This window comes from Myxine glutinosa, chromosome 1 (assembly GCF_964187855.1).
Source record: "Myxine glutinosa chromosome 1, kmMyxGlut1.1, whole genome shotgun sequence".
NCBI classification, from domain to species: Eukaryota; Metazoa; Chordata; class Myxini; order Myxiniformes; family Myxinidae; genus Myxine; species Myxine glutinosa.
Window position 1 is genome coordinate 110843809 of NC_136261.1, and position 20189 is coordinate 110863997.

The 20189-nt window shown below is 48.5% G+C and overlaps 1 protein-coding gene across 2 annotated transcripts in view; it reads right to left on the reverse strand.

Moving 5' to 3' along the window:
• The window catches only part of LOC144891761 (uncharacterized), a 32867-nt gene extending 19940 nt beyond the window's left edge, over positions 1 to 12927 (reverse strand). Inside the window, exons 1-2 of one of the 2 annotated variants that reach the window (XR_013623086.1) lie at positions 12912 to 12927; positions 9108 to 9207 (exon numbers count right to left, since the gene is read on the reverse strand). Coding sequence is in view for 1 of the 2 variants with exons in the window: in XM_078776049.1 (XP_078632175.1) it covers positions 9108 to 9207; positions 9587 to 9619 (133 nt within the window). In the remaining variant the exon portion in view is untranslated. Of the gene's footprint in view, positions 1 to 9107; positions 9208 to 9586; positions 9645 to 12911 lie in introns of those variants that run through there. The other variant, XM_078776049.1, reaches the window with a different exon arrangement.
• Between the last annotated feature and the right edge of the window lie 7262 nt (positions 12928 to 20189).

Below are 20189 nucleotides of genomic sequence, written 5' to 3' on the forward strand. Positions count from 1 at the left end.
CAGTTAAGTTTGAACGAAGACCCCGGATGTTTGAGGTCCATACCGTTAATGAAGAGGAAGGGGGAGCATCGGATACAGAACAGGGGGGAGGAGGGGCAGGGTAAGATGTGGAAGAGGTGGAAGAGGTAGGGAGAGCTGTTGAAGGTGTGTCAGAGATTTCAGAATAGCTCGGAGAAAGAGAAGGATGGGGCGGACAAAAGGTTTGATGGTGATTGGGTGAGGCACAATGAGGTGTTATTTGAGGAGGGGGAAGAGCGAGGCAGAAGGTTGGGGGAGATGGAGGTGAGAGTTGGAAGGGGGAAGAATCGGGGAGGACGCTTTGAGGAGGGGGAGTGAGAGGGCGGAAATTGAGAAGAAATGAGGGTGGGGAGATTTGAAGGGGAGGGGCGAGGGGGGAGTTTGGGAGGGAAGGGACAAGGGGAGGGATTTGAAAGGGATGGGATATGGGGGAGATTTGGAGGGGAGGGGTGAGGGAGGAGTCTAGGAGGGGAGGGGTGAGGGGGTAGTTTAGGAGGGAGGGGCAAGGGGGGAGATTTGAAAGGGATGGGTGATGGGGAAGATTTGGAGGGGAAGGGTTATGGGGAAGATTTGGAGGAGAGGGGTGAGATTTGATTTTAGAAAGTGTACGATTAATGGGAAACGAACATTTATTGCAAAATGAGTTTCTTGGTTGCACACCCTCGCTTGGACTTTCTACCTCTGCCATCGAAGGTGGATGGAGGTCTGTATCTGTTTGTGAACAGGATATCTCAAAAGTTTGTGGCCAGATTCGGACAAAAAATTGTGGACAGGTTGAGTGTGTGATGAAGTCGAATCGATTCGATTTTGGTGAAGATACGAATCCGGATACGAGAATTTTTGAAAATTTTAAGTGATTCTTCACCATTGAGTGATTGGACCAAAAGATATGCAGCATCATATTTCAAAAAGGTGTGGATGATTTATGACAAAACTTGGTGGATGAGTTTGGTAAGTGACAAGAACAAGCCGATTAGCTTTGAGTTCAGGTCCAGGTCTAGATCCGACCTGTCAGTGGATACAAAACGTAAACTGTTCAGCCTGGCAGGGGTATGCGCTCTACCGAGTGCCGGTCTAGTTTTACATGCGACCTGCTGCCATGTTCGAATCTGGGTGAACATTTCCAAACAGCAAACTGACCAAAGCCCTCACCATGCATGCCCAGAGATAATAAAAGGTGTTGTAGCTGAGAGAAGGCAAGGGCAGGCAACAATCATATCACCTGAGAAATAAAACTTGATCAAAATCCAGATATGACTTTACAATACCAGCGACAGTCCAACTACCTACATCTCCAAACACCAAAAACTGTCCAACTACCTACATCTCCAAACACCAAATCACAAAAACTGTCCAACTACCTGCACTCCAAGCAGCATCCCACAGAGACTGTGCAACTACACACACCTCCAAGCAGCATCCCACAAAAACTGTCCAACTACCTACATCTCCAAACACCAAATCACAAAAACTGTCCAACTACCTACACCTCCAAGCAGCATCCCACAGAGACTGTGCAACTACCTACACCTCCAAGCAGCATCCCACAGAGACTGTGCAACTACCTACACCTCCAAGCAGCATCCCACAGAGAACTGTGCAACTACACACACCTCCAAGCAGCATCCCACAGACACTGTGAAACTACCTACACATACAAGCAGCATACCACAGCGACTGAGCAACTACCTACACATACAAGCAGCATACCAAAGCGAATGTGCAACTACCTACACCTCCAAGCAGCATCCCACAGAGACTGTACAACTACACACACCTCCAAGCAGCATCCCACAGACACTGTGAAACTACCTACACATACAAGCAGCATACCACAGCGACTGAGCAACTACCTACACATACAAGCAGCATACCAAAGCGAATGTGCAACTACCTACACCAACAAGCAGCATATCACAGCGACTGTCCAACTACATACACCTACAAGCAGCATCCCACAGGGACTGCAACTACCTACACCTACAAGCAGCATACCAGAGACTGTGCAACTACCTACACCTACAAGCAGTATACCACAGACACTGTGCAACTACCTACACCTACAAGCAGCATACCACAGGGACTGTGCAACTATGTACACCTACAAGCAGCATACCACAGCGACTGTGCAACTACCTACACCTACAAGCAGCATACCACAGCGACTGTGCAACTATGTACACCTCCAAGCAGAATACCACAGAGACTGTGCAACTACCTTCACCTACAAGCAGCATACCACAGAGACTGTGCAACTACCTACACCAACAAGCAGCATACCACAGCGACACTGCAACTACCTACACATACAAGCAGCATACCACAGCGAATGTGCAACTACCTACACATACAAGCAGCATACCACAGCGACTGTGCAACTACCTACACATACAAGCAGCATACCACAGCGAATGTGCAACTACCTACACCAACAAGCAGCATGCCACAGCGACTGTCCAACTACATACACATACAAGCAGCATCCCACAGAGACTGTGCAACTACGTACACCTACAAGCAGTATACCACAGCGACTGTGCAACTATGTACACCTACAAGCAGCATACCACAGAGACTGTGCAGTGTGCAACTACCTACACCTTCCAGCAGCATACCACAGAGACTGTGCAACTACCTACACCTACAAGCAGCATCCCACAGAGACTGTGCAACTACGTACACCTACAAGCAGCATACCACAGCGACTGTGCAACAACCTACACATACAAGGAGCATACCACAGCGACTGTGCAACTACCTACACCAACAAGCAGCATACCACAGCGACACTACAACTACCTACACATACAAGCAGCATACCACAGCGAATGTGCAACTACCTACACATACAAGCAGCATACCACAGCGACTGTGCAACTACCTACACATACAAGCAGAATACCACAGCGAATGTGCAACTACCTACACCAACAAGCAGCATGCCACAGCGACTGTCCAACTACATACACATACAAGCAGCATACCACAGCGACTGTGCAACTACGTACACCAACAAGCAGCATACCACAGCGACTGTGCAACTACCTACACCTACAAGCAGCATCCCACAGACTGTGCAACTACCTACACCTACAAGCAGCATACCACAGCGACTGTGCAACTACCTACACCTACAAGCAGCATACCACAGCGACTGTGCAACTATGTACACTGACAAGCAGCATACCACAGAGACTGTCCAACTACCTCCACCTCCAAGCAGCATACCACAGAGACTGTCCAACTAGATACAAGAACAAGCAGCGTACCACAGAGACTGTGCAACTGCCGAAACCAACAAGCAGCGCACCACAGAGACTGTGCAACTACCTGCACCTACAAGCAGCGTACCACAGAGACTGTGCAACTACCTGCACCTACAAGCAGTGTACCACAGAGACTGTGCAACTGCCGAAACCAACAAGCAGCGCACCACAGAGACTGTGCAACTACCTGCACCTACAAGCAGCATACCACAGAGACTGTGCAACTACCTGCACCTACAAGCAGCATACCACAGCGACTGTGCAGCTACCTACACCTACAAGCAGCATACCACAGCGACTGTGCAACTATGTACACCGACAAGCAGCATACCACAGAGACTGTCCAACTACCTCCACCTCCAAGCAGCATACCACAGAGACTGTCCAACTAGATACAACAACAAGCAGCGTACGACAGAGACTGTGCAACTGCCGAAACCAACAAGCAGCGTACCACAGAGACTGTCCAACTACCTGCACCTACAAGCAGCATACCACAGAGACTGTGCAACTGCCGAAACCAACAAGCAGCGCACCACAGAGACTGTGCAACTACCTGCACCTACAAGCAGCGTACCACAGAGACTGTGCAACTACCTGCACCTACAAGCAGTGTACCACAGAGACTGTGCAACTGCCGAAACCAACAAGCAGCGCACCACAGAGACTGTGCAACTACCTGCACCTACAAGCAGCATACCACAGCGACTGTGCAACTACCTACACCTACAAGCAGCATACCACAGCGACTGTGCAACTATGTACACCGACAAGCAGCATACCACAGAGACTGTCCAACTACCTCCACCTCCAAGCAGCATACCACAGAGACTGTCCAACTAGATACAACAACAAGCAGCGTACGACAGAGACTGTGCAACTGCCGAAACCAACAAGCAGCGCACCACAGAGACTGTGCAACTACCTACACCAACAAGCAACGTACCACAGAGACTGTGCAACTGCCGAAACCAACAAGCAGCGTACCACAGAGACTGTCCAACTACCTGCACCTACAAGCAGCGTACCACAGAGAATGTGCAACTGCCGAAACCAACAAGCAGCGCACCACAGAGACTGTGCAACTACATGCACCTACAAGCAGCGTACCACAGAGACTGTGCAACTACCTGCACCTACAAGCAGCGCACCACAGAGACTGTGCAACTACCTGCACCTACAAGCAGAATACCACAGCGACTGTGCAACTACCTACACCTACAACCAGCATACCACAGCGACTGTGCAGCTATGTACACCGACAAGCAGCATACCACAGACACTGTCCAACTACCTCCACCTTCAAGCAGCATACTACAGAGACTGTCCAACTAGATACAACAACAAGCAGCGTACGACAGAGACTGTGCAACTGCCGAAACCAACAAGCAGCGCACCACAGAGACTGTGCAACTACCTACACCAACAAGCAACGTACCACAGAGACTGTGCAACTGCCGAAACCAACAAGCAGCGTACCACAGAGACTGTCCAACTACCTGCACCTACAAGCAGCGTACCACAGAGACTGTGCAACTGCCGAAACCAACAAGCAGCGCACCACAGAGACTGTGCAACTACCTGCACCTACAAGCAGCGTACCACAGAGACTGTGCAACTACCTGCACCTACAAGCAGCGCACCACAGAGACTGTCCAACTACCTGCACCTACAAGCAGCGAACCACAGAGACTGTGCAACTACCTTCACCTACAAGCAGCATACCACAGAGACTGTGCAACTGCCGAAACCAACAAGCAGCGCACCACAGAGACTGTGCAACTACCTTCACCTACAAGCAGCGCACCACAGAGACTGTGCAACTACCTGCACCTACAAGCAGCGTACCACAGAGACTGTGCAACTACCTGCACCTACAAGCAGCATCCCACAGAGACTATGCAACTACCTACACCTACAAGCAGTATACCACAGAGACTGTGCAACTACCTCCACCTACAAGCAGCATACCACACAGACTGTGCAACTACCTACACCTACAAGCAGCATACCACAGCGACTGTGCAACTATGTACACCTACAAGCAGCATACCACAGGACTGTGCAACTACCTTCACCTACAAGCAGCATACCACAGAGACTGTGCAACGACCTACACCTACAAGCAGCACACCACTGCGACTGTGCAACTATGTTCACCAACAAGCAGCGTACCACAGAGACTGTGCAACTACCTACACCTACAAGCAGTATACCACAGCGACTGTGCAACTATGTACACCTACAAGCAGCATACCACAGAGACTGTGCAGTGTGCAACTACCTACACCTTCCAGCAGCATACCACAGAGACTGTGCAACTACCTACACCTACAAGCAGCATCCCACAGAGACTGTGCAACTACGTACACCTACAAGCAGCATACCACAGCGACTGTGCAACAACCTACACATACAAGGAGCATACCACAGCGACTGTGCAACTACCTACACCAACAAGCAGCATACCACAGCGACACTACAACTACCTACACATACAAGCAGCATACCACAGCGAATGTGCAATACCTACACATACAAGCAGCATACCACAGCGACTGTGCAACTACCTACACATAGAAGCAGAATACCACAGCGAATGTGCAACTACCTACACCAACAAGCAGCATGCCACAGCGACTGTCCAACTACATACACATACAAGCAGCATACCACAGCGACTGTGCAACTACGTACACCAACAAGCAGCATACCACAGCGACTGTGCAACTACCTACACCTACAAGCAGCATCCCACAGACTGTGCAACTACCTACACCTACAAGCAGCATACCACAGAGACTGTGCAACTACCTACACCTACAAGCAGCATACCACAGCGACTGTGCAACTACCTACACCTACAAGCAGCATACCACAGCGACTGTGCAACTATGTACACTGACAAGCAGCATACCACAGAGACTGTCCAACTACCTCCACCTCCAAGCAGCATACCACAGAGACTGTCCAACTAGATACAACAACAAGCAGCGTACCACAGAGACTGTGCAACTGCCGAAACCAACAAGCAGCGCACCACGGAGACTGTGCAACTACCTGCACCTACAAGCAGTGTACCACAGAGACTGTGCAACTGCCGAAACCAACAAGCAGCGCACCACAGAGACTGTGCAACTACCTGCACCTACAAGCAGCGTACCACAGAGACTGTGCAACTACCTGCACCTACAAGCAGCATACCACAGCGACTGTGCAACTACCTACACCTACAAGCAGCATACCACAGCGACTGTGCAACTATGTACACCGACAAGCAGCATACCACAGAGACTGTCCAACTACCTCCACCTCCAAGCAGCATACCACAGAGACTGTCCAACTAGATACAACAACAAGCAGCGTACCACAGAGACTGTCCAACTACCTGCACCTACAAGCAGCGTACCACAGAGACTGTGCAACTGCCGAAACCAACAAGCAGCGCACCACAGAGACTGTGCAACTACCTGCACCTACAAGCAGCGTACCACAGAGACTGTGCAACTACCTGCACCTACAAGCAGTGTACCACAGAGACTGTGCAACTGCCGAAACCAACAAGCAGCGCACCACAGAGACTGTGCAACTACCTGCACCTACAAGCAGCATACCACAGCGACTGTGCAACTACCTACACCTACAAGCAGCATACCACAGCGACTGTGCAACTATGTACACCGACAAGCAGCATACCACAGAGACTGTCCAACTACCTCCACCTCCAAGCAGCATACCACAGAGACTGTCCAACTAGATACAACAACAAGCAGCGCACGACAGAGACTGTGCAACTGCCGAAACCAACAAGCAGCGCACCACAGAGACTGTGCAACTACCTACACCAACAAGCAACGTACCACAGAGACTGTGCAACTGCCGACACCAACAAGCAGCGTACCACAGAGACTGTCCAACTACCTGCACCTACAAGCAGCGTACCACAGAGACTGTGCAACTGCCGAAACCAACAAGCAGCGCACCACAGAGACTGTGCAACTACCTGCACCTACAAGCAGCGTACCACAGAGACTGTGCAACTACCTGCACCTACAAGCAGCGCACCACAGAGACTGTGCAACTACCTGCACCTACAAGCAGCATACCACAGCGACTGTGCAACTACCTACACCTACAACCAGCATACCACAGCGACTGTGCAGCTATGTACACCGACAAGCAGCATACCACAGACACTGTCCAACTACCTCCACCTTCAAGCAGCATACCACAGAGACTGTCCAACTAGATACAACAACAAGCAGCGTACGACAGAGACTGTGCAACTGCCGAAACCAACAAGCAGCGCACCACAGAGACTGTGCAACTACCTACACCAACAAGCAACGTACCACAGAGACTGTGCAACTGCCGAAACCAACAAGCAGCGTACCACAGAGACTGTCCAACTACCTGCACCTACAAGCAGCGTACCACAGAGACTGTGCAACTGCCGAAACCAACAAGCAGCGCACCACAGAGACTGTGCAACTACCTGCACCTACAAGCAGCGCACCACAGAGACTGTCCAACTACCTGCACCTACAAGCAGCGTACCACAGAGACTGTGCAACTACCTTCACCTACAAGCAGCATACCACAGAGACTGTGCAACTGCCGAAACCAACAAGCAGCGCACCACAGAGACTGTGCAACTACCTACACCTACAAGCAGCGTACCACAGAGACTGTGCAACTACCTGCACCTACAAGCAGCATCCCACAGAGACTATGCAACTACCTACACCTACAAGCAGTATACCACAGAGACTGTGCAACTACCTCCACCTACAAGCAGCATACCACACAGACTGTGCAACTACCTACACCTACAAGCAGCATACCACAGCGACTGTGCAACTATGTACACCTACAAGCAGCATACCACAGGACTGTGCAACTACCTTCACCTACAAGCAGCATACCACAGAGACTGTGCAACGACCTACACCTACAAGCAGCACACCACAGCGACTGTGCAACTATGTTCACCGACAAGCAGCATCCAACAGAGACTGTGCAACTACCTACACCTACAAGCAGCATACCACAGAGACTGTGCAACTACCTACACCTACAAGCAGTATACCACAGCGACTGTGCAACTATGTACACCTTCAAGCAGCATACGACAAAGACTGTCCCACTACCTCCACCTACAAGCAGCACACCACAGCGACTGTGCAACTATGTTCACCGACAAGCAGCATCCAACAGAGACTGTGCAACTACCTACACCTTCAAGCAGCATACCACAGAGACTGTGCAACTACCTACACCTACAAGCAGCATACCACAGAGACTGTGCAACTACCTACACCTACAAGCAGCATACCACAGCGACTGTCCCACTACCTCCACCTACAAGCAGCATAACGCAGAGACTGTGCAACGACCAACACCGACAAGCAGCATCCCACAGAGACTGTGCAACTACCTACACCTACAAGCAGCATACCACAGAGACTGTGCAACTACCTACACATACAAGCAGCATACCACAAAGAATGTCCAACTACCTACACCAACAAGCAGCATACCACAGAGACTGTGCAACTACCTACACATACAAGCAGCATACCACAGAGACTGTGCAACTACCTACACCTACAAGCAGCGTACCACAGAGACTGTGCAACTGCCGAAACCAACAAGCAGCGCACCACAGAGACTGTGCAACTACCTACACCAACAAGCAGCGTACCACAGCGACTGTGCAACTGCCGAAACCAACAAGCAGCGTACCACAGAGACTGTCCAACTACCTGCACCTACAAGCAGCGTACCACAGAGACTGTGCAACTACCTGCACCTACAACTTACAGTTGCAGTGTGCCCGAGGACGACGAGTGACGAGTGACGAGTGACGAGCCGGAGGGTGGTTGTTCTTCTTCTTCTTCCTCTGGGGGTCAACTTCCTGGATCTGGAACGGGAAGTGATATTTTTTTCTTTTATTCTTTCCTTTACCCTGTGGATGGTCCATCGATTTTATATATAATTATAAACCGAAGGGTTTTATATATATATATAAGTCCTTAAGGGTCAACGAGATTATTTAAATATCTTTCAAAAAAACAACAACATTTCATTTTACGGTCGGTTGAATGTGACGTCACGACAAGGAACGGTGGACGATTTCAAATGCATTAATTAGCTTTTCAGTGATTAATTATTGATTAATTGGTTTAGATTCAAAAGGGTGGAGGCCCGGGTGCCCGGGGCGTCCGTCCGGACGTCTTTGGCTTGAAGGCTCATTTTCCGCGGCGCAACACCTGCGGGGGCCCAGGATCGAGGGTTCGAACCTTTAGCAGTTTGCTTGCAGCTCTCGATCTCATCGTTGATACGTCATCGTGGCCCGCCTTAGCCCGGTGCACCACGACGCCTCCACCGATTGGAGCTCACTTGGAACATGCATTTAACCCCCATGTGATTGATCTAGTTACGTCACCGGCTGGAGCAAGGCGATTCTGCTGCTGGTCTCGCTTGGGGGACCAATGGGTCGCTACAATATTAATATTAATATCGAGCAACACATTTATGCCAATAAATCATCAGCTATTGGAGTTGGACTAAAATCGTAAATACATAAATTGCTGGACAATAATATTAATAATATTCCTTGAACAACAACAACATGTTGTCTGTTCTGATGGTATATATATTGTCATTACAATATTACATCCTTGTAGTTGCGTACATGTTACTGTTAGATATATGAGAGGTGCGCCGAGTCACAAGTAGAACACATTTGTATTGACTATTGAGTATTGTCTAAACACTCGGTATTATATTACTAATTATTATTATTCTTATTACATGGAAGCGTAAGATTTATTATGCAGGCAGGCATGCATAAACTTTTACAAATAACACTGCATGTGATGAAATGAAAGTGAGCCTCCTTGTTGAAATATATACATAATTGGTTTTTGTCCAATAAAAAGGTGAAAAACACTGTACGGTATATTTATTTCTTGCCTCCGATCCTAAATGCATTGTACAGTCACGTGAAAGAGTAAGTAGGGGAAGGCGGGGCAAGTTGAGCATCGGGGTAAGTTGAAGTGAGGCACCACCTCCCAGCCATTTATGAATGAGTCAGACTTTGTGGTGGCGCCATCTATAGTATAGATGCCCCATTGCATAAGTCCACGTTGTGCCATATTGTTTTCTAAATTGAAATTGAAACGGAAACCAGTGTTGCAGAGGGAAAAATCCAATTTTCAGCCATAAAAGTAAAAAGGTGTAAAACAGGTAAGTTCACGTTTCTTCCATATGCAGCATGGAGATAATATGGATATCAGATGACAATTATTGTTAGTCCAGGTATGTGTCTCCATTCTTGTCGTAGACTTTAATACGATGGATGCATAGAAGATGTGTGTATGTGGAGACATCTCAGAAAGTTCAGACTGGGGTAAGTTGAGCCAGACCCTACGGGGCAAATCGAGCCATGGCTCAACTTGCCAACTCATGTTGGTGGAGATAATAATAATTAGCATTTATAATGCGCTTTTCCCCAAAGGCTCAAAGCGCTTACAGAATACCATATTATTACCGTACCCCGGTCATTGGATACATTGCGAGCCTGCACCACACTGGGTGTACCATCTCCACACCCCAGTATGCCAGGAGCTTGCAGCCCTATCTGAAAATCGCAAACGGAAGCCATCAGCCAAGAAATCAAAGAGATGCTTGTTCAAAGCTAATGGGAAAAAGACATGTCCCCCAAGATCAAACACCCCTAGTTCCAGTGAGACAGATGGTGATTCAGAAGTTGAGTATGATGACGAATCAGATGTGGACAGTGAATAGGATATCATTGAAGGTGACTTTGTAGTTGTCAAATGTGCTGGCAAATCAAGATTTGTGCATTACATTGCTCGGGTTGATGTACTGAATGGAGAGGAATTTCAGTTTGAAGGTGTCTTCCTGCAGAAAGTTGCTGGAAAAGTTGGATCTGACAACCCAGTGTTTGTTCCAAACCCAAAGGATGAAGCAGGATTTGAACTGCAAGACATCGTGCGTAAGCTGCCACAGCCTAAGTGCGTTGGCAGTTCTGCCCGTTGTTCTGGACAGCTTGTGTTCAATTATTGTGACTTGTCAGTTTGGCAGCTTAATTGACTTGATTTCTGACATGTTTTACTTTTAGTTGCAGATCCAAATGATGAAGCTGGCATTGATGAGCAAGATATTGTGCCTTAATTGCCACAGTCTGACTGTTGGCCTTTCTGGGTGTATTTGGGACACTTTTCTTTTATTGTGACTTGAAACTGTGACAGGTGGATCGAGTTGACTTTTCTTACCACAGTTGACAATCTTGTTTTTCTATGAGAGTGACTCAATTTGTTCGTAACTGATTACTATAACCATGAACACAAGGTAATCATTTCGTTCAGTGTTGTAGAATTTTACAACATTAAATATTTTTTTCTGGCAAAACAATGCTTTTCTACTTTAGTTATCTTTATTTGGGGCAATGATCAACTTACCCCTATGTGGTACAACTTACCCCAGAGGTTGGATCAACTTACCCCTCAGGCGGGCAAGTTGAGCCATTTTGCCTCCGTTTTTTCAAAATGTCACAGTGACTTTCAGTGTGGGGATAGAAAGTAAGAACCAGCTACAAAATGTTTCCCAAGGATTAAATTAGAAGGCAAGATACTCATTTGTGCAAGATCATCAGTAAGTTCAGTCCTAACATTCCAAGAACAAAAACTGGCTCAACTTGCCCCGCCTTCCCCTACACCCCATGTGAAGTTTTGACTTTTTCAACGTATTTCAACGTAATAATAATAATAATAATAATAACTAGCCGAAACCCGTGGAACATCCACGGAAGGGAGGATGTGGTGTATGGATAGAGTGTACCATTATGGATGGCATAGGGGATTTGCTTGTCCGAGTAAGAGTTAGGAAGAAAGATGAGAATGAAGAGTGCGTATATGAACAACGTATTTATTGCAAGCTAATTAAATGACAACGCTACGATATACTTTTGAAAATATCACGTACCGTCTCGAAGTCAATGGCATCCTTTTATCTCTTCGTATACAACTCTGATTTCTACCTTATCGTGAACAGGGTAAAGCCTACTTTGATAATCATGAACGGTGGCAGATGCAGGAGTTGGTGAAACGAAAGGGAGGGGGAGGGGGGGGCTGATCATGACCTACCCTACGCCAATATGACTCAGCCAGCTGATTCAGAGACAACGCAGGAATTGCAAAGTTACCATCATATTGAGTCAACTTACACACTGGTCTTTGAGGAACAATAAACTGCTCTATTCAAGGTGCTTAAGTTAATCCTTCAAATCATTTAAAAACAACCCAACGTTGACGAAGCATGGCATACGAGGCCCGTTCAAAAAGTTCACGGAACGACGTACTCTCAAAGGTCTGAGGCCAAAATGTTTGTTTTTTCCCCCCCTTACACAACGGAAACAACAACTGGATAGGTAGGGCCGAGGCCTACGCCTACGTTTCGTCACTCGGCGAAGTACACTTTGTTTTAAGCTTTCAGAAGCTGAAGCCTTGGTATTTATTGCTTTATATGATACTGATGGGCTGCTGATCAGTTTCACTTCGTTGTAATCACAGTATATGGAAGACATTATGGTAAACCCACCTGATGAGGTTAGCGTACAGCGCGATCGACGACACCGGCACAAATGGCGGAATGCATGATCAGGATTGTCCACTCAGTGGACGGCTTGCTGTCGCCTTCGACTGTCCAATCAGCGGACGGCTTGTTGCGCCTTCACCCAGCAGACGCCAATACGATGGAGTCGTAAGATGGCGTCGTATCGGCCGTTAATCGGATGCTTTTGGGCCCCAACGTCGGCTAATTCAGATTTTTCGAGTATGGCTGTAGGTGATAAACAAAGAGCGCGATTCGTAGATCGTAAATCCATTAGTGCCGGGGCATTGGGTCACTGGGTGCGGCGTAAAAGGGATAACAAAGTCGAGTCCTTACGGTATTATTATATAGATAATAATAATAATAATAATAATAATAATAATAATAATGCATTTATTTTATATAGCGCTTTTCAGGAAGCCCAAAGACGCTTTGACAGAGTGCAAAACATAAAAACAATTGCAAAAAAGACAAGAATCAACAGGGAAATATTCAAAGCAAAAAGGAGGGAGAAGGACAACAGATAGTCAGGGGTTAAATGCTGTGGGTTAAATGTTGAATGCAGTGTTGAACAGGTGGGTCTTGAGTGATGTTTTGAATGTGGTGAGTGAGGAGGAGGAGGACGAGTCTCTGATGGTGTGAGGTAGTGAGTTCCAGAGGGTGGGAGCAGCGATGGAGAAGGCCCTGTCCCCCCAGGATCTGAATTTGGTCCGGATGGGGGTGGGAGTGTGTCTGGAGAGGAGGTCAGCCAGGTAGGATGGGGATGGGGCCAGGTCATGGAGGGCTTTGTAGGTCAAGAGGAGGATTTTGTACTGGATTCTCTGGGAGATGGGGAGCCATCGGGGGGGTGATGTGGTCACGGGTCCAGGAATGGGTGAGTAGATGGGCAGCGGAGTTCTGAATGTATTGGAGTTTATTGGTGATTGTTGAGGGTGAACCATAGAGGAGGCTATTGCAGTAGTCCAGACGGGAGGTGATGAAGGCGTGGATGAGGGTTTCTGCAGCCGTGGAGGAGAGGGATGGACGGAGACGGGCGATGTTTTTCAGGTGAAAGAAGGCTGTCTTTGTGATCTGTTTAGTGTATTTGTCGAAGGAGAGGGATTGGTCAAAGATTATGCCAAGATTCCGGATGTGAGGGGACGTGGATACTGGGATACCGTCGATGTTGAGGGCAAAGTTATGGGTGGATTTTATGAGCGTTTTTGGGCCAATGATGATTATTTCAGATTTATCATAGTTAAGTTTGAGGAAGTTGATTTGAAGCCAGGATTTTATTTCAGTGATGCAGTTTGTCAGGATAGAGTGGGTGGCGGTGCAGATGGATGTCATCGGCGTAGCAGTGGAATTGGAGACCATGACGGCGGATTAAGTGACCGAGGGGGGACAGGTAAAGGATGAAGAGGAGGGGGCCAAGGACTGAACCTTGGGGGACACCTTGGGGGAGGGGAGCAGTGGGGGATTTGCAGTTATTGATGGAGATGAACTGGCGTCTGTCAGAGAGGTATGATTTAATCCAAGAGAGGGCAGTGCCGGTAACGTTAAAGGTGGTTTCAAGTCGGGTGAGGAGGATGGTGTGATCGATAGTGTCAAAGGCGGCGCGGCGCTCAGGTCGAGGAGGATGAGAATGTTGAGGTTGCCAGCGTCAGAGGAGAGGAGAAGGTCGTTGGTGATTTTGAGGAGAGCAGTTTCCAGTACTGTGGTTGGAGCGGAATCCGGATTGGAATGTTTCATACAGGTCATTGGCAGAGAGGTGATGTTTGAGTTGAGTGGCTACAGCGCGTTCCAAAACTTTCGACACAAAGGGTAGGTTGGAGATGGGTCTGAAGTTGTTTAGGGTGTCAGGGTTTAGTCCAGGTTTTTTCAGAATGGGGGTAACAGCAGCAATTTTGAGGGATGGTGGGACGATGCCTGTAGACAGGGAGGAGTTTATTGTTGCAATGATAAGTGGAGAGAGAGAGAGCACAAAGGGAGGCCTTGACAAAGCTGGAGGGGATGGGGTCAAGAGTGCAGGTGGCAGTTTTCATTCCTATGAGGAGTTCAGAGAGGTCAGTAGGGGAGACTGGGGAGAATTGAGACAGGGGATGGCAGGATAAGGGGGGGCAGGTGCGGCGGTGGTCAAGCTGTTGTAGATGTTTTCAATTTTGCGTTGGAAGAATGAAAGGAAGGAGATGCAGTTGTCTACTGTGAATGACTGGGTGGCGGTGTTCAGGGGGCTGAGGAGTTTATTTATTGTAGAGAAGAGTGCTTTTGGCTTTCCGGAGCCAGAGTGGATAAGTTGAGAGTAGTAGGCGGAGCGGGCGCGGGAGAGGGCATCTTTATAGTGTTGTAGGTGGTCCTTGTAGGCTTGGGAGTGAACTGTGAGACCTGTTTTATTGCTGAGTCTTTCAAGTTGGCGAGCACGAGTTTTCATCAGGCGGAGTTCAGGGGTAAACCAGGGAACAGAATGGGTGAAATAAACGGTTTTGGTTTTTATAGGCGCAAGTTGGTCAAGGCAGGAGAGAGTGCGGTTGTAGTAGTCAGTGAGGTCAGAAGGGGTGTGGAGGTCAACGAAGGGAGAAGTGGACATTTTTTCAGAGAGGGTGGATGACAATGAGGTAGGTGAAAGAGCGTTTAGCTTACGGAAGTTGATCGTGCGATAATGCCTTGGTGCTGGGGTGGGAACGTTGACGGTCATAGTGATGGCTAAGTGGTCAGAGAGGGTGAGGTCGGAGCCAGAGAGATGGTGCAAAATCAATCCAGTAGAGCAGACAAGGTCCGAAATGTGACCACGGTTATGGGTAGGAAAGTTGACATGTTGAGTGAGGTTAAAGCAGGTGAGTAAATCAGTGAAGTCAGTGGAGTCCATGTGGATATTGAAATCACCAAGGACGACGACGATTGAGGGGGAGAGGGAACATAGCTGGGTCAGAAAGTAGGAGAAGTCAGACAGGAATGATGGGTGTGGTTTGGGAGGGCGGTAGACAACAGCCATGACTGACTGTGCGTGACCAGAGAGTTTAGATACAGCTATTTGATCTTCATTTCAACAATATTGATATTTAAAGATGATATAATAAAACAAATATCATGAAATATTTACATTTTGTAGTCCATTGTATATTTTAAATAAACATAAATGCAAATTTCGCATGTGGAAAAAGTAAGTACACCCCTACATTTATTACTACTTCAAATACCTAAAATTAGAATCAGGTGCACCAGCTGAGGTGCAAATGATTAGAACATCGTTGGAGAGGATCTTGGAGGAACCTGTCTTATTTAAATCTGACATTTCGTTTGGTTTGCTCTTTGTTGTTGAAGTGTGCGGCGTCACCATGCCAAGATCAAAAGAGCTGTCTGCGGCCTTCAGAAAGAAGGTTATAGATGCCTACGAGTCTGGGAAGGGATTTAAAAAGATCTCCAAACAATTTGAAACGAATCATTCGACTGTCCGGAAGATCATCTACAGGTGGAGAAGATTCCAAACAACTGCCAACTTGTTCGGGCCATGCCGCCCCGGCAAGTTCAGCCCGAGAGCAGACCGCAAGATGCTGAAATAAGCTTCCGAGCACCCCAGAATGTCATCACGGGACCTACAGGTAGCTCTCGTCACCGTCGATGTCAAAGTGCACGAGTCCACCACTAGAAAGAGTCAGTCGTTAGAGTTAGACTGTCCGCCCCATCCTTCCCTTTCTCCAAGCTATTCTGAAATCTCTGACACACCTTCAACGGCTCTCCCTACCTCTTGCACATCTTACCCGACCCCTCGTCCCCCCTGTTCTGTATCCGATGGTCCCCCTTCCTCTTCATTAACGAACGGTATGGACCTCAAACATCTGGGGCCTTCGTTCAAACTTGACCGATCTCTCCATACAGGTTGCTTCTGACAAAGCAGACGTGATCTGCTTAACAGAAACTTTCCTCCTTCATGATGTCTCTGATTCCTTGGTATCTCTCCCAGGTTACTCCCTCCTCCGGTATGATAGACCTGAGCCTCGTCCTGGAGGCGGGGTTGCTGTCTTTATCAAAAACTCTCTTCCTCAGTCGCCCTGCACTGCAATGCACTGCACTGCACTCTCTCCACCTCACCCCCTGGAATACCTGTGGCTACGGCTTCCCCTTCGCTCCCACCTCTTGTTCATATGTGTGTTGTACCGTCCACCAAACGGTGATGACTCCATCTACATGTCGCTGTCTGATAATATGGACCCACTTCTATGCACTCATCCCAAGTCTCTCTTCCTCATATGTGGTGATTTAAATTGTCACCATGCCAGTTGGCTGGGTGTGGGTACCTCTCTCACCAGCCATGGCTCCTCAGCAAAGGACTTCTGCGACTCACTGGGACTGACACAATCTGTCAATTTCCCCACCCGGATCTCAGTCAACGGAGCATCTTCTCTTCTGGACTTGGTTATGACTAACTTACCTGAAAATGTCTGCTGCTCTTCTTCTGCTCCAATCGGCTCTTCTGATCATGTGCTTGTTAAAGTGGACATCTCTCTGACCATTCTCAGGGAGCTCTGCTCAGCGTCGACGAGTCTGGCATTTCACTCAGGCCAACTGGCACGGTCTTCAAGCAGCCATCAATCATCTGGACTGGTCTCCCATCTCTACCACCTCTGACAGCAACTGACATCATCCTGGGAATTCTTCCAAAGTAAATTGCTCTCTCTCTCTCTCTCTCTCTCTCTCTCTCTCTCATGCACAGATTTATGCCATGTCGTCTTCAGTTGTCGTACGCTTCCTCCCGTCCATGGTGCAGCACGGAATGTTGCGGTGAGGCTGTTGCCCAGAAACAACTTGCCTTCGTCTCCTGGAAAGCAAATCCAACGGAAGGAAATGTCATTTCCTTTCACAAAGCCCGAAACAAGTGTGTGTCCACCCTCAGGAGAGCCAGGAAACAATATCTCTCCGTTCTCAATACCGAACTGTCTTGTCTGTCTCCCTCTTCCGAATCCTGGTGGCGTCTGGTCAAATCTGTTTCTGGTGTTTGTTCCCCCTCCATCCCCCCCCCCCCCTCAGCTCAAACGGCTACACGGCTGCCTCCGCACGTGAAAAAGCTGAATGCCTCAACTCTGTGTTTGCCTCTAAATCTTGTGCGCCACACCCATCCCTCTCTGTACCCAGTCGTACCCAGGTGCTCCGTGTCCTTTCCGCCCGACGAGGTGGAAAAGTTTCTGTCAACCCTCGACTCCGATTCTGCAACTGGACCTGACGGCATCAGCCCACGGGTCCGAAAATGCTGTTCTTCCGCTCCTTCACTCCCTCTCTCTGTTCTCTTCACCCTCTCTTTTGCTCAAGGTCAACTGCCATCTGCTTGGAAATCAGCCAACATCACCGCTTTGCACAAAAACAGATCCTAGCGACTACAGACCAATCAGCCTTCTCCCAATTATTATCAGCAAAGTCCTGGAATGCATCATTGCTTCGGATATGAAATGTTTCCTCTTCTCCAATGGCTTGATCTCTGGTCATCAATTTGCTTCCAGACCAGGTCACTCCACTCTGGACATGCTGCTTCTGCTGTCTCAACAATGGATGGAGGGAGGGAGGGGTCCTCAATGCCAAACGGGAAATCAGAGGCGTCTCCCTCGACATACGACGTGCCTTCGATACGGTCTGGCACGCCGCTCCGCTCACCAAACTCTCCTCCTTTGGTATCCATAGAAATATCTGCGCATGGCTGGCGCATGGACTTCCTCTCTAGTCGTAGTGAGCGTGTGGCCCTGAATGGCTTTCTCTCACCTCCTCTTCCTGTTCAGGCTGGAGTTCCCCAAAGCAGTGTTCTGGGCCCTGTGCTTTTTCTGGTCTTCATCAATGATCTCTCTGACTCTTTGCTGACGACTGCACTCTGTTGTGCCGCTCCATTGCTCATCCCTCAGATCGGCAGTCTGCAGCTTCCTCGCTCTCTGCAGACCTGGACAAAATCACAGACTGGGCAAACAAGTGGAACGTGTCTTTCAATCCGAAACAAATCTCACACTCTTACGATGTCTCTCCGAAAAGACCGACTGGACAACCCTCCCATCCACTTTCTGAATATTCCTCTCCAAGAAGTTCTGTCACTCAAGCTTTTGGGTTGGGTCTCACTATGTGCCATGATCTTTCCTGGAAAAAAAGCACATTTCCAAGCCGGCCTCCAAAGCCAGTCGCCGACTGGGCATCCTCCGTCGTGCGAAGTCCTTCCTTGGCACACCTGAGCTCCTCGCCACATACGAGGCTTTCGTCCGCAGCTCAATGGAGTATTGCTCTCCCCTCTGGGCCGGTGCTCCTGCCTCACACCTAGCTCATCTTCACGCTGTTGAAACCAAAGCGTTCAGAATCATTGGAATCTCCCGCGATGACGCCATCTCCGAGGGCCTTTCACTTACTCACCGCAGGCAGGTTGGTGGTCTTTCCGTCTTCTACCGACTCATCTCCGGCGTAGCCCGCCCCCTCACCCCCCAGCCCTGTCTGTGCTCTGTCCCCCAAATATTCCTACAGGTCGCACAAGATCTGCCTGCAACCCTCTTGTGGTTAAACTGCCAAAATCAAGACTCTCCGCTCACCTTCACTCCTTCATTCTTCTTTTGTCCCGCCTCTGGAACAAACTCCCTCACTCTCTTCAATCGCACTCCTCCCTCCAGGTCTTTAAAACAGCTGTTCGCCACCATCTCTTATCTTCCCCAATCCAAAACCTTGATCTTTTCTACCCCCGCTAATTTCACCCCAAATCCACTTTTTTGAAATACCAACTTCTTTGCTGAAAGTCCTTGGTGTCCTTGCATTTTATACCGATCCTGCCTCCCCCCAAGCCCTCTCCCTCCCACACATCTCCCGATGTCCCTGCTCTCAAATGTTGTGTTTGTGTGCTTCCTCCCCTTCTCTCCCCATCTTGTGTACCGGTCCCCTTTTTATATACTTTGTTTGATAAATGTTAGCTCTTTCACGAGCCTCGATTCTGTATATAAAAAAACAAAACAAACAAAAAAAAGTCTTCTTCTTCTTCTTCAAATAAAATGACCACACTCTACATTAACCCTCCTAATTGCGTTAATTCCGCCAAGACCCTTCAGGCCACCAATACCCCAAAAGACCCCGAAGGCCCAAAACATCCCGAAGACCCAAAGCACCCCGAAATGGTCAAAGATGCCGACCCCTCCGATACGACGTGCGGTGAAGCGCGCGGGGCGCGCCGAGTCACGCACGCTGGACGCTAGTATATATAAATAAATCAAGCACCCTTCCTTCGCCAATATATCCACACTTTTGAGTACAACATTAAATTTAAAAAAAACTCAAAAG